Genomic DNA, 15,984 nt, shown 5'->3' on the forward strand with positions numbered 1-15,984 from the left:
GGGGAGGGCGGGGTATAAGTGAAAAATAAATAAATAAATAAATCTGGGGCTGAGAGATATCTTTCAAGGACTGCTGTTTCCAGAACAACTCCAAGAGGACTGTGACTGACCCAAGGTCACCCAGCTGGCTGCATGTGGAGGAGTGGGGGAATCAAACCCGGTTCTCCCAGATTAGAGTTTGTGCTCCTAACCACTACACCAAACCGGCTCTGGATGGCACTGCACCACAGCATATCTTCTCTGCTGTCTTTTAGACTGTGCACTGGGGTGGACAGTTTATACAGGAGTATTAGGGGGGAGCCATGACCAGTGTTCCCTCTAAGCTGAGTTAGTGTGCCAGCGCACAGTTTTGTAGCCTCCGGCTCACACATTTTTGTCTCCGCTCAGGAAGGATGGCTCCAGAGCAAACTAATTTATGCAGCAGCCAAATCGCTCGCTCACAGCTTTAATGCCAGTGGCTCACAAAGCAGAATTTTTGCTCACAAGACTCCAAAGCTTAGAGGGAACATTGTGTCAATGTTGCGCGGTGTTAGCCCACTGCAGACTGGGCACGGGTGCAAGGCGATCCAATAAAGACTGGAGTCTTTCAGGCTTATGTACAAGTAATTTACAGTTTATTATACAAAGCCTCCACCAATACTTTACACTGAGTGACGTAATGCTCCGCAGACAACCACATTCCAAGAAGGAATGAACTGCACAGTACCTCACTGTACTTATATTTGCATTGGCCAATCAGAGCCAATGCTGAGTCACTCTTACACAGTGTTAATTAGCTCTGGCAATAGCCGGCCAGAACCGGTCAGGGCCAGCTCTCCAGTCACTTAGAGCTGTCAGCTCCTGTCACTTAGATGCCTTAGATCTACAGCATGACTTAACACAATACAGAATGTTGACACATTGGCCATGACCTAGATAGTCCAAGCCAGTCTGATATCGTCAGATCTCGGACATTAAGTAGCATTGGCCCTGGTTAGTCCTTGGATGGAGGGCCACCAAGTAAGACCGGGGCTACTAGAAGAAGAAGAGTCAGTTTTCTACACCCTGCTTTTCTCTACCTTAAAGGAGTCTCAAAGTGGCTTACAACTGCCTTCTCTTCCTCTCCCCGCAACAGGCGCCTTTGCGAGGTAGGTGGGGCTGAGAGAGGTCTGAGAGAACGGTGCCTGGCCCAAGGTCACCCAGCAGGTTTCATGGGGAGTGGTGAATCAAGCACGGTTCTCCGGGTTAGAGTCCGCCGCTCTTAACCACTACCCCGCGCTGGCTCTCACTACACAGAGGCATGCAGCTTGATGGCAATATATATGCAGGGACTATTGGGTGAAGGGGTAGCCGTGACCCTTTAGTAATGAAAGGGGGTAGAGTAATAAAGCTCACTGAGATGAGGAAAATCCTCACTGAGATGAGGAAGTGGGTACATTGGAAACATTGGCAGCGGGAGTAGGGTAGAGACTATACCTGGGGTTTCCTCTCAACTTTAACAGCTAGGGTGAGAACAGTATGAGGTGAAGGGGATGAAATCCTAATACGAGGTTCTAGCTTATGCTGATTTTATTTATGCTTGGTTTTTCCAATGCTGCAATCTGGCCTCTTTTGGAAAGGGAGAACATAAATCTCTTTTGTGAGGGTATCTTTCTGAGAGCACATGAGAGCCAGTTTGGTGTAGTGGTGAAGTGTGCGGACTCTAATCTGGGAGAACCGGGTTTGATTCCCCACTCCTCCACTCGCACCTGGCTGGATGACCTTGGGCAAGCCACAGTTCTGACAAGAGCTGTTCTTGAAAAAGAGCAGTTTCTGTCAGAGCTCTCTCAGCCCCACCTACCTGACAGGGTGTCTGTTGTGGGGATGGGAAGGGAAAGGAGTTTGTCAGCCGCTCTGAGACTCCTTTGGGTAGTGAAGGGCATGGGGTATAAATCCAATCTCCTCTTCTTCTTCTACCCTTTCAGTGACTTGAATCAACAATTCCACTGAACTGGCCACCAACTTAAAAAAGGGCCCTTGCTATGCTCTGACCATATACATGGCCAAACAAGAATGGTATAGTATACATGGCCAGGGCTCTTTTTTGTAGCAAGAACTGCTTTGCATATTAGGTGACACACCCCTAATATAGCCAATCCTCCAAGAGCTTACAGAGCTCTTCTCACAGGGGCTAATGTAAGCTCTTGGAGGACTGGCTACATTAGGGGTGTGTTGCCTGATATGCAAAGGAGTTCCTGCTACAAAAAGAGCCCTGCGTGCATCACACGCATGCCCTGCAAACACACACCCATTGTGCAACACCTATCAAAAACCTTAAGTACCTTTCAGAAGCCTCGTCGGATTTCCCAGAAAAAAAAGTGGTCACGTCTCGCCATCCTTTAGTACTTACTCCCTGGACCTGTGGAGGCATTGGAAGGGGAACCACAAGAAATCAGTGTGACAGATGACCATCGTGGGAAAAAGACAAGATAAACAGAACATGCACACCTACGTAACAGACCAGTCTGAGGGAGGAAGCACTGCTCAGTGAATTACTTGAAGGCAAAAGGGATCCGGCTGCCCTCTGGGTTGGCTCACCACGCAGTTTCGCGCACATTATACGCAGTGTTCCCTCTAAGCTGAGTTAGTGTGAGCTAGCTTACCACTTTTTAGCCCCCTGCTCACACATTTTTGTCTTCGCGCAGGAAGGGACGGCTCCAGAGCAAGCTAATTGATGCAGCAGCCAAATCACCCGCTCACAACTTTAATGACAGTAGCGCGCAAAGTAGAATTTTTGCTCGCAAGACTCCACAGTTTAGAGGGAGGATTGATTATATCGCAGGGCTATTTTGGGGCAGGAACGCACAGGAATGGAGCTCCGGCTGGCTTCAGAGTTGGCCACGCCCACTACAGCCAAAACCTCTGCGTGCGTGGCTACAGAGGGAACGCCTGGAGAGCGACCCCCCCCAGCGACTCCGAGGCGGGCGGGCCAGGGGACCCCCTAAAAGAATCGGGGAGGCATTTAAATGCCTCCCCGGCCCTTCCCCGGCCTGTCAAAGGGCCGGCTTGCCCGGGCTCCCCGCAGCCGCAGGGCACCCGAACAAGCCAAGGGAAGGCATGGGGGTGGCCTAATATGCTAATGAGCTATGCTGTAAGGGGTGTGGTATAATGTGCTAATGAGTTTCTGCTGTTGGGTGTGGCCAATTATGCTAATGAGTTCCTGCTGGGCTTTTTCTCCAAAAATGCCCTGATTATATGCATTCTCTTTTCCAGCCATGGTGCCAAAATCACTGTTGCTTTGGTAGTCACGACTGACCCGAGGTATCGCGTGTTAGGCTAGACTCTAAAAGGACACGCGCCGTGCTCCGTGTTGTTAACAGTGTTTTCGTGGTGCGATTTCTTGCGCGCATGCACACACAGCCCAAAGCTGCTCCTGAAGGTTCGAGGGCCCTCTGAAGTGGCATACTATGCGATGCAAGTGTGGTTGAAAGGAGAAACTGGGAATTCCTCTGTACCCAGGCAGAAACATAGTTAGCACGGACATGGGATTGTCTGCACCCTGGCCAATGGTCAGAGCGGGGGTCCCCAACTTTTCTGAACCTGTGGGCATCTTCGGAATTCCGACACGAGGTGGTGGGCCAGCCACAAAATGGCTGCTGGAGGAGGAGGAGCCAACCGCTGAGAGAAAGCCCAAATGCAGGGGGGGGAGGAGGAGGAGGAGGGGGTAACTTACAAATACGCCGAAAAAGGGGATCGAGAGAGAATAAAATCAATGCTGTGGTGGCCAGTGTTCCCTCTAAGCTGAGTTAGTGTGAGCTAGCTCACAGCTTTTTAGCCTCCGACTCACATTTTGTCTCAGCTCAGGAAGGAGGGCTCCAGAGCAAACTAATTTATGCAGCAGCCAAATGGCTTGCTCACAACTTTAACGCCAGTAGCTCACCAAGTAGGATTTTTGCTCACAAGACTCCTCAGCTTAGAGGGAACATTGGTGGTGGCAGCTGCTGCTGGAAACGATGCGATCTTAATCGGCACGGCCAATCTGGAGTCCTAAAGGGCAAGAGAGCCACCTGACTCCGCCCACTTTCCAAAAACACTTGTTAGGCGCCAAGAAAGGTGTCGGCGGGCTCCGCGGTGCCCGTGGGAACCACGCTGGGGACCCCCTGGACTAGGGAAAGCCCCAAACGTGCTTTTTACGTCCACACCAGAAAGCACAGGAAGAATCAAGAGTACAGCTCTACAGACCAGCAGATGCACGACCGGAAGTGTGCCAGACGTCGCGCAAAGGTTTAAAAGGTCTCTGCTGGACAATTTAGCCTTCGTGCTGTCTCGGGAAGGAGCATTAAAAAGATGGCAGGTGCCACACAACATGCAGAGGTTGAATTCAGCAGGCACATGGGAACAGGAGGACAACCATGCTACGAAAATGACACAAGTACCGTCACAAAGTTCTCCACGACCCTTTATCGAAAACCCCTTTTTCTTAAAACATTTCCATCCCCGTAATTTAAAAATGAAAGGCACCCGACAGAGAGGAATGTTTGAAATTTCAGAGGTGGCAAAAAGCACTTACCGGTTTGACCGAGCAACGGCAGCAAGAACAGGGGAGGAGAGAGCAAGAAGGGAAACATTAAAAAGTCTAAGAGATACTGATATATTACACTTAAGCCATTTCCATTTTCCTTTGCGAGCCTTTAAAACAAATAATCCGGCTCACGGATTTGGCTGTCCCATAATGCTTCACAGCAGCCTTTAGTCCAATGCTATTCGAGATGGCTTCTCTTCCACCCGCTTCTTTAGGCAGGTCACTTGAGATACGACGTGAGACTATTCTACTGTAACATCAATGGGACGCAATACCCAATTTTAGGCATCCCTTGATCAGTTACAGACGGCCACAAGCTTTAGCCAAAGGCCCAATTCACACATGACCCTAGTCTGCAACCATGTGGCACAAGTACCACAGGAGGGCATTGTCCAACGTATTGGCCATGCGGGACAGATGCAGTCGAATTCACTTCAAAGTGACAAATGAGGTGGGCTTCCGGAGAAACGGAAGCGGCTGCTGTCTGCCGATGTGACGATGCTGCATGGGAAGCGGCTCCCGTGTGACAAAGGAATATGGATACTGGCTTAATAAACGGCCTCCCAAGCCAGACAGGGAGGCCACCATACCTTGGAAGCCAAATGTGAGACTCCCTGGGTCACGTCATCCATGATTTTCCCATCCTTCACCTACGCAAAGCAAGATGTCCATCGTTAGGAATGTCACAATATTACGCCGAGAGCTTACGACAGGACAGCCTGCGAGAGAAACTAGCTATGCCACAAGTGAGCCTAAAACCTAGTGACTCCTTGGAGGATAGAATACTGCGGTTGTTAAAAGATGGACCTCATTCCAGAGACGGCTGAAATTTAACAAATCCTCCCTAGGGAGTAGCAGGCCTTTGAATCGAAGCTGACTTGCCTGAGAAATGAGACACAACGCTTTCCGTTGCTATATATGAAGAGCGATTCAACAAATGAGACAGCTTTCAAAAGGGAAAGGCGGCTTTAAACGAAGGCCTACTTAGAATCACAAACTGTGTTCATCCCCTTCTCTACAGAAGGCAGAGTATTTTACAGCAAATCTAATCCAGAAGTCCACAAGCAACACTAATACTCACAAAACACATAATTTAGCGGTGTGCTGTCCCTAAAGGACATATTGCCACCAATTATGGGGGCTGAAACAGCCCATTTACTTGGAGAAACACAAGATGCGGGACTGCTTATTTACTAATATAAATTATTCGTTCTGTTTGAGTTAAGAAGAACAGGGGACTGCTGGCTTCAAAGCACTCTTATGTCAAAATATTCTTTTGTGTCCACTCGCCCAGCGGGTTCTGATGCATTTTATTTATTTATTTTACTGCACTACATTTATTAACTGCCTAATCCCCACGATTGTGGGGCTCTAGGCGATGTACAGATTTTAAAACCGTAAGAACATAAATCCATATTCAACATGTTGTACAATAATTAAAAGTGGCAAAAAAAAAATTCTGCGGTTTCCCTCCCGTCTCTGGTCTGTGAGTGCTTCGTAAGCATGGGGAGGAGGTAGACTTCACAAGGAATAGGGATCCAGGTTGGGTGCCAGCCATAATGGAAGCGGGCGCAGTTTGGTGTAGTGGTTAAGTGTGTGGACTCTCATCTGGGAGAACCGGGTTTGATTCCCCACTCCTCCACTTGCACCTGCTGATGTGACCTTGGGTCAGTCACAAGCTCTGGCACAGCTGTCCTTGAAAGAGCAGTTTGTGTCAAGAGTTCTCTCAGCCCCACCCACCTCACAGGGTGTCTGTTGTGGGGAGGGGAAGGGAAAGGAGTTTGTAAGCTGCTCTGAGACACCTTTGGGTAGTGAAGGGTCGGGTATAAATCCAATCTCCTCCTTCTTCCTCCTCCGTCCTCCACCGAACGCCTGGCGGGACATCTCTGCCTTACAGGGGGGGCTGTGCCGTGTTCTTGTAACAGCTGCCAAATCAGCTCTCACGCTCCTTCACCTACGCTAACCATCTTATTGTACATTCTGTTGTTTTAATATAAAGCCTGGTAAAAGAGTGAGATTTCGTCCACTTGTCTAAGTAGCAGAGTAGTGATTCAGGCTCAACCTGGAGTAAAAAGGCTGATCTCTTATGATTCCAGAGAGACATTTTAAGACTTATCAGCCTCAGCTACGGACTCATTATGTCGCTTACTGATGTTACAATGGCTTCCAAGCCAAGCTTTTTTTTTAATCTGTAAATCGGAAATACCTACCAGGCAGGCTGTGGTGAAGATGAATACAGTAATGACAGCTGTTGGAATACGATATTTACCGGGGCCAGTTCAAAGTGTTTCTGGGGCCAAAAGTAAGGGACAGGGATTACCCCCTGAGCCCATGCTGCTGCTAGTTGTGCCTAGCAATGATGGAGGGGCTTGGCTTGAACCCAGCTGGCAGCAACATGGGTCAAGGAGGTGATGCCATGCAGAGGATGGCAAGGAGCGAGCTGAGCCTCTGTGGCCCAACAGCACCCTCCTCACATTGTCACCTCAAGGAATCATGTGGAAGGCCTTGTCCAGAAATAATAATAATAATAAGAGACTGGATATGTACCCCGCCCTTCACTTGGAGTCTCAGAGCGGCTTACAAACTCCTTTCCCTTCCCCTCCCCACAACAGAGACCCTGTGAGGTGGGTGGGGCTGAGAGAGCTCTGACACAAAGTGCTCTTTTTCAAGGACAGCTGTGCCAGAGCTTGTGACTGACCCGAGGTCATCCAGCCAGGTGCAAGTGGAGGAGTGGGGAATCAAACCCGGTTCTCCCAGATTAGAGTCTTAACCACGACACCAAACTGGCTCTCATCTGGCTCACCCAAACTGGCTCACCCAAATGAGCCCTCATCTTTACTCACACAGTGGACACCCACATTAAAGTAACGGCTCCTTTTAGATACAGAAATACAGTTTGTTTCAGGTTGATTGCCTTACAACTGGGCACTGGGCACGCACACTCGACTACCAGCCCTCAGACAGCCCAAGAACAGTGAGATGTGAAGGCAGGGCCCTGTCGGCGGCTGCCCCTGCCTTGGTGAACAAAACTCCCTTGCGATGTATGCCAGTGTTCAGTGTTGCAGACACCCTCTCTGTCACACTAAACTGAAGGGAACTTTCTGATAATGCCTTTGGGCTTCATATATTTTTAACCTCCCTTTTAATTACTTCCATTCAACTAGCCAGCTACTGGCCAGCACTTTGGGTATAGTTTAGAAATGGGATGGGTTTGCACTTCGGGCAGAACAGGTATTGGCTGGCAAAAGGGTCTGAGACAAGGGGTTGGATCCCATCAAAAAACCCATGCACGGAATCATCTTCCCACCGCTCACAGCAGTCGGAAATGCCGGCCCCCTGAAATGTTGCTCCTGGGGGGGGCACCGGGGGGGGGGACTGCCTCCACTCTTGCACATGTGGATCTTTTCCAACCCAAACTGATCTTTTCCAACCCAAATGGGGAAGGATACATCTAACATGTATTGCCACAGAAAGTAGCCAGAAGACTTTCGCGTGGATTTGAACCGGCTAATCAAATGTACTGCCAGAAATCTGCAGCCAGACATGTACAGGAAGCTGCCTTATACTGAATCAGATCACCAGTCCACCAAATCGGGATTTCTACTCAGACTGGCAGCAGCTCTCCAAGGTCTCAGGCAGAGGTCTTTCACTTCACCTATGACCTGGCCCTTTTGACTGGAGACGTCAGGGATTGAACCGGGGACCTTCTGCATGCAAAGCAGAGTCTCTTCCACCGAGTCACAGACTCGTGAATCCGGCTGTTCTAGTGCCGTACAAAGCCGGACCACAGCTTAAGCATATCCCAGCCGGAAGTCGTTTTTGTACATCGTACTGGGAAGGAACTATACTGACACCGCTTGTGCCTAGAATCCACACTGGAGATGCTTGCGGGGATAAGTGTATTCAAAAAAGCCCGTAATCATTTACACGTTTCCAAAGTTACCTTTTCCTGTGCAGGTTTGAGAACATTTTCATTTAAAGTCTGACCTAACTCTGAAGCCTAGTTAAAAGCAAAACAAAACAAAAAGTCAGTTATACTTTTCCCCCCCTTGGTAGGATACATCTAACATGTATTGCCACAGAAAAGTAGCCAGGAGACTTTCGGGGGGGCGGGGAGAGACGAGGCACAGCAGGACAGGAAAAGCCCCGGAAAAGCTTCGCCTCGGACAAGCAACTGAGTGAGCTTCAAGCACGAGAAGATGCGAGGTGACAAAAGGGAAAAATAAAAGAAGACACCGAGATGCAAGGCACCGGGGGCTGCTCAGTAACCTTCAGCTGGGCCTTCCCGCGAGTCCCCGAAAACTGGGGGAAAGCTGGAAAGAAGGATCTTTGCTAAATCAGATGACTTTTAGCAGCATCGCTACACGGCCGCAGAAGGACTTCCACCCATAGGGCTGGGGCCGTTCCCAAGGAATCGTACTCAAGGAAGGAGCCCCTGCTGGCGCCGAGTGCAAAAGCACATCATAGGACCCAAACCGTACGAGCAGAAGCTTTCCTTACGAGGGTGGTGCAGGAGACTGACATGCTGAAGAGATCCAGTGACGGCCGTCACACACACACACAGCCGACGTGTTTTGGGGTTTTGTCGGAGGGAGGGCATCATAGGACCCAAACCGTACGAGCGGAAGCTTTCCTTACGAGAGTGGTGGCAGGAGACTGACATGCTGAAGTGATCCAGTGACGGCTGTCACACACACACACAGAGCCAACGTGTTTTGGGGTTTTGTCGGAGGGAGGGAGGCTCTGCTCTCACTTCACAGCACACGCTTCTATAGCGTACAGCAAGCCACGTCGGGGTCCGGAGGATGCCTGTGTCTGGGGTCCCTCCCGCATCGAAGGACAACTGGACAGCTTACGGTTCATGCTGTTTACCGAGACGCGCAAGCACACTGAGAGAGTGATGGAAACGCTATCCGGGAAGAGACACAGAAGGGCTTCTCTACTAGAGTCAAGGGCTGCGGCGTGGCAAAAGAATAAAAATAAAAATGAAGCATCACACTAGGAATTTGACAGAAGCTCAATCGCTAGAAATGGTCTTGTGATTTAAGACTCCCGTCTCTCGTGAGTCAAGGGCTGCGGCGTTGCAAAAAAACTAAAAATGAAACATCACACTAGGAATTCGACAGAAGCTCAATCGCTAGAAATGGGTCTTGTGATTTAAGACTCCCGTCTCTCGCTTGTGGCTTTTGCAGTCCCCCAGCCACCCACCCCGATTCTCCTGGCCAGTAAGAATTGCCTCAACTAGGGTAATAATCTCGGAGGACACAAATCTGTGCCAAGTTAAAGGTTACAGGGACTATTTGCAGGTATGAATGGAGAGCACCGCTTTTGAACGATGTCTTGCTGGAACCGTTCTGTTCTGCAGGCATCTTTTCGTGCTGCACTGGCTCTTGACTTGTAGCACAATAAGAACCAAGCTAGTACAAGATAATTTATATCTGCTTTGGGGAGCACAGTCTGGTACAGAGGTCACTTCAACCACTATTTAGAAGTAGAAACATTCTGCTAATAGAAAGGGACTTCTGTCAGCAGGATGCATTGAAGTCCTGCCTCCCCTCATTGGCTGTATCCGACCGATCTCCAAAAAATGCAGTCCCTGGGACTCGAATAACAGCACAAGGATCAAACTGGGAGTCTGCAGAAGAAGTAGTCTGTGCAAGTTACCAGCAAAACAAAATCCCGGCTTTATTAGGGCAAGCATCTGCATAACTGGGGGCTGCGGTGGCTCAGTGGTTAAGATGCTGAGCTGCAGACCGGAAGATCGGTAGTTCAGCATTTCGAGACCCGGGTGTGCCGCATGACGGAGTGAGCTCCCATCCCAGCTCCTGCCAACCTAGCAGTTCAAAAGCAAGAAACTGCAAGTAGATAAATAGGTACTGCTTCGGTGGGAAGGGAACAGCGTTCTGTGCGCCTTGATGTCTAGTCACGCCAGCCACATGACCAAGGAAATGTCTTCGGACAGCGCTGGCTCTTCAGCTTGGAAACGAAGATGAGCAGCGCACCCCTAGAGTCGGATTCGACCGGCTTTCCAGCAAGGGAAACCTTTACCTTATCTGCATAACTTATGGAATATGTCACCCCAAATAGAATAACCCAGCGTTAGGGGGTAGCCGTGTTGGTCTGCATCTGCAAAGGGGAGCGGTGGCGCAGTGGGTAAATCCCCTGCATAACTATAACATCTGAACTGCCAAGCTTTGTCAGTTCTAGCCCCGTGCTGGTGTGGGCAACCAAACCTTGTCCCTAGCTCATAGTCTATCCAGCGATTCGAAAGCTTCGGCAAGTAGATAAACTGGGGACCACCCGTAAGGGGGTGAGCACACCACTCCCCTTGGGAGGTGTTAGCTGCCAGGACTGACATCTGCGGCGTGGGAAGATCAAAAGTGGGAAAAATCTGTTTCGGCATTTCCTGCAGTGGAGCAAATCGGCGCATTCCCTGAAGTAGAGCAAATCGGCCAGGCGGTGGCAGTGCGACATCAAGAGCCCTGACGTCATCAGCCAGCCGACATAATATATGCCGTCGGGACATGACTGATACAGCCTGCGGATGGATCCTCCAACCAGCTACAATGTGTGTGTGATTAAATATTATATGTTGTCTTCCCTATCCCCCACGAATATTGTTAGTCCATTGTCTCCTTGAGTAACTGCAAATCGCTCTGAGCCCGCATGAGTGGGAAAAAGTGACCAATTTATTTATTTATTTATCAGAAGAGCAGGATTAGAGTCCAATAGCAGCTTAGATGCCAACAAGAGTTTCGAGGTATAAGCTTTCCAGAATCAAAGCTCCCTTTGGCAGACACAAATGAAGGGAGCTTTTACTCTAGAAAGCGTGTATGTGTCAACTGCTGTCAAGTCGCAACTAACTTATGGTGATCCCTTGGCCAGGGAGGGACAGAAGTGGTTTTGCCCACTGCCTTCATTGGCACAGGGACCTGAGGTGCCCTTGATGGTCTCCCATCCAAACACTAACCAAGGCTGATCCTGCTTAGCTTCCAGATCTGATGAGACTGCGCTAGCCTGAGCCATCCAAGGTCAAGGAATTCCATCCCAGGATTGGAATGTCTTGAAAACTTATACCCCCCCCAAATCCGGTTGGTCTCAAAGGTGCTACGCCCCTGACCTTTCTGAGCCGGCGGGCACATGTGGAATTCTGACACAGTGGGTGTAGCGATAAAACGGCTGCCGCAGGAGGCAGAGCCAGACACAAAACGATTGCTGCTGCTCCCCCTTCATTAACACAGTGCAGACCCTTCTGCTGTGGCGGCGGCGGCTGCCAAAGCAACATTTGAAAAAACCTGCACAGCCGACGAAACCTCCAATAGTCAATCAGAAGCCTTGTGGGCGTCACACTGGGGGCCCCCTGTGCCAAGGTGACTTGTCCTGCCCAGCAGTTGATACGGAGAACAAGAAAAACTGTGGAAAAGCAACGCTTAATATATGTCTTTAAAGAATCAACAGAGTAAGTTATGCAACTTTCCGATTATGGAGCTTTCGTTTCTGAAAGATACCGAACATTGGGCGAAAAACCAGGGAACTCGCATTTCACCAATCTGCGATCCGTTGCTGCAGATTCTTCCCCCGCTGACAAAGCCTTCTATGAAACATTTCTTACTGGCCCCAATTTTAAACACTTTTCTAATGTAATTCCGGGTATCCCTCATTCCGGAGGCTCGCACAACCCCATGGCTGATGGAGTCCTTGACATTAACCGTTATACAAAGTTGTGTGGGACTGGAATATAGACAATGACAGTGCAGCCTGTTTCGAGTAAGCCAAAGGAGACACTACAGAAAAATGGAGACAACACTGTTCAACAAAAATGACTTGATTCGAAAGGGGGGGGGGCGGAGATAAGTTTTAAAAAAGGAAACAGCTGGCATCAAAAACGTACAAATTCAGCACAGTTATAAAAGCTTCCATGCACAAGAATAGAGGCGGAAGGGCTTTACCGGCTCTGCCTGCTGTTTGTGGGCCCAAAACTTTACACCGGGTAGCACAAGAGAAGAAAGCAAAGGAGGTAGAAGAAGCAGCTTTTAGCAAAAAGACCCGAAGCACTTTTTCCAGGCAAGTAAGCGCACCCCCAAAACCAGTGCCTCGCCGACAAGTGAAAACTTCAAGCCCATTTTAAATGTGCTGGACTGAATTGCCAAATTAAAAAATAGTACATATATCACAATCCGGGCTGAAAGTGAAGCTGGACAGTATAGGTGAAGGAAGGAGTAACTCTGACGGTTTATTGTGGAAATCTTCCGTCATGTAATGATAACCCCAGACTGAGAAGGGAGGGGGAGACAGCAATAACTGCAAAGGCAGGGGTCCCCGACTTTCTGAGCCAGACACAAAATGATTGCTGCGGCTCCCCTTCATTAACACAGTGCAGATCCTTCTGCTGTGGCGGCGGCGGCTGCCAAAGCAACATTTGAAAAAACCTGCACAGCCGACCAAACCTCCAATAGTCAATCGGACGCCTTGCGGGCATCACACCGGGGGGCCCTGTGCCAAGGTGACGTGTCCTGCCCAACAGCTGATACGGAGAACAAGAAAAACGGTGAAAAATCAACGCTTAATATGTGTCTTTAAAGAATCACAAAAAAGTGAACAAAAATAATATACATAATCATAGAGAAATATATTGACGGTGATCTCCGGAATGTCCTGCCGTTTCGAAGGAAGATCTTCTTCTGAACAAAGATGTGGGACAAAAACTGTCCCTCAGTAGTTCATATCCTCTGGTGACGTCTCACAATTACCAAAGAAGATTTTCAATAATCATACCAGCTGTAATGTATAGTAGAACCTGCCATGGGCTAAGATGACTGTAATGATTACAATCATCTTAGCTCATGGCAGGTTCCACTATTGAGAGACAGTTTTTGTCCCACATCTTTGTTCAGAAGAAGATCTTCCTTCGAAACGGCAAGATATTCCGGATATATATTTTTCTATGATTATGTATATTATTTTTGTTCACTTTTCTATGAATCTTTATATATTAAGCGTCACTTTTTCACAGTTTTTCTTGTTCTCTGTATTATCTCATTACTGTGCCAATCAATTGTTATTATACCTGCCCAACAGTTGGCCAGCTAACATCAATTAAGTGCTTAGATAGCCAATATTCCTGTAGGTGACGGCATGACAGTCAACAAGGGTTTAAGTAAGAAACCCTTGCTTCTGAAGTGAGGCAGTGAAGGACGATCCAAGCAACAACAAACTCTTCATGTTCTACCTCAGGTAATTAAGAAGAAGAAGAGGAGGAGATTGGATTTATACCCCGCCCTTCACTACCCAAAGGTGTCTCAGAGCGGCTGACAAACTCCTTTTCCTTCCCCTCCCCACAACAGACACCCTGTGAGGTGGGTGGGGCTGAGAGAGCTCTGACAGAAACGGCTCTTTTTCAAGAACAGCTCTCATCAGAATTAGGGCCTGCCCAAGGTCACCCAGCAGCTGCAAGTGGAGGAGTGGGGAATCAAACCCGGTTCTCCCACTTAACCACTACACCAAACTGGTAAGACTAAGGCAAAATTCCTGCCATGGAATAATTGCTTTGGTTTGCCTCTGAAGGCATCCGAAGCGTTCGCAATGATTACAGTGCAGCTAACATTAATTATTCCCACTGGTTACTAGCAATTCTGTGCCCTCCAAGTTAAACTCTTAAGTGCGGGTCTCAGAGCAAAATATGAGCATCCAGTTCCTTCGTACAACCAAACTGCTTAGATTCAAAAGCATGATGGGAGCAAGAAGATGTTCTGGGAGTCTCCCGTTGTAAAGAGAGGTTTATGCTAGCATGTCGCCCCTCCACCTCAGGATCACCACTTAATTGAGTTTAGATCAAGATTGGTAGCCATGTTAGTCTGTCTGTAGCAGGGGAAAAGAGCAAGAGTCCAGTAGCACCTTGAAGACTAACAACATCTGTGGCAGGGTGTGAGCTTTTGTGAGTCGCCGCTCACTTCCTCAGATATCTGAAGAAGTGAGCAGTGGCTCACGAAACCTCATACCCTGCCACTAACTTTGTTAGTCTTTAAGGTGCTACTGGACTCTTGCACTTTCCTACTGCTGTCTGAGTTTAGTTAGCAGGCAATAGCTGCACTGTACTAAACAATCCACATAATTACTTAGATAACTTATTAGGGACTGGGGTCTATACGACTGTGTTTAGTTTACCAAAACTAGGATCCCAGGCAGATTATAAGTGACATAAATAATAATACCCAAGGGTATGCTCATATAAAAGATTACCTTGGTAGAACCATATGGATGCTAATACATGAGTCCACTTCTTATTGTGTAGTCGGAGAGACCCTGAAGCTACCACCATCACAAGAATTGCGGAGGCAGCATGAAGAGTCCCCCCCCCATATTTCAGACAAATGGCACCGCCATGTGGGCACCTCCCATCTAAGAGCTCAGTGGCAGACACATGCACCTGTAATGGCCTATGGAAACATGCACCCAGGAGACAACTCAAGTTTGGGGTGTGTTGCTTAGTACAACTCAAGCATAGTGAAGGAATATTCTGGATTTGTCGGCATCCCTGTTTCACCCCAGAGGTTACTGCAGTCCTTTCCTGTGCCACATTAGCGGCGGGCTACTGTTGTTTCCTTGACAGATACAATGTTTAATCAATTACTCTGAGCCACTCCTTGAGGAGAAAGCCTGAATTCAACACTCCTGGGACAAAATGAAAAACATACATTTGCTTCACGATAGGACGCTGTGGGAACTAACTATTCCAATGAATGTTTTCTGACTAGGGATGGGCATGAACCACATTTTCACAAACCGAACTGTATGTATCGGTTCTTGAGCCATTTAAAATTTAAACCCCTGTGAGAAGCCGTGGGGAGTAGAAAGCAGGGGGGCAAACCAAACAGCTAGGCAGCAGCTTTTACAAAAAGCAGCTCAGCTGTTTGGTTTAAATGACTGGGAGCCATTCCACCCCCTGCTTTCTGCTCATCACCACTTTTCACAGGGAGCAGAAAGCAATGGTTTAGATGGCCCCAAACCATTTAAACGAAACAGCTGAGCTGCTTTTTGTAAGAGCAGAAAGCGGTGGTTTAAACCCTTACTTTCTGCCCTTCACAAATGGCCACAAAGAGCATCAAAATTTGTGAAAGCTCATGACAGTTCTTCAGCTTGCGAACACTGCTTCGCGAACGACAAAATTCGTGATGAACTTTAGTTCGTCAACTAGCTCATGCCCATCCCTATCTCTGACACCTCCTCAGTTCAAACAAGAAAACAAAGAGATGTTGTTACTTGACTGTGAAACCTACCAAGCTCCATCAATGGGCTATTTGCCAAGCACAAAGGCAACTGGATTAGGATTTCAGAGTGAATTTTCTATAGCACGGAAGCCACTCCCTAACTGGACAGCCAGCGGGAACGCTCTCAGTACAATCCTATGTGGAGTTACTCCAGTCTAAGCTTATGGAAATTAGTGG

At 48.4% G+C, this 15,984-nt stretch overlaps 1 protein-coding gene across 1 annotated transcript in view; it reads right to left on the reverse strand.

Moving 5' to 3' along the window:
* The window catches only part of ARFGAP1 (ADP ribosylation factor GTPase activating protein 1), a gene marked incomplete at its 5' end in the record, with an annotated part of 33,084 nt that overhangs the window by 1,507 nt on the left and 15,593 nt on the right, over positions 1-15,984 (reverse strand). Inside the window, 3 exons of the mRNA XM_015406487.1 lie at positions 2,301-2,377; positions 5,131-5,190; positions 8,484-8,540. Coding sequence (XP_015261973.1) covers positions 2,301-2,377; positions 5,131-5,190; positions 8,484-8,540 — 194 coding nt within the window. The remainder of the gene's footprint in view (positions 1-2,300; positions 2,378-5,130; positions 5,191-8,483; positions 8,541-15,984) is intronic.

Source organism: Gekko japonicus, unplaced genomic scaffold (genome assembly GCF_001447785.1).
Source record: "Gekko japonicus isolate JY-2015 unplaced genomic scaffold, Gekko_japonicus_V1.1 scaffold4689, whole genome shotgun sequence".
In the NCBI taxonomy this organism is placed as follows: domain Eukaryota; kingdom Metazoa; phylum Chordata; class Lepidosauria; order Squamata; family Gekkonidae; genus Gekko; species Gekko japonicus.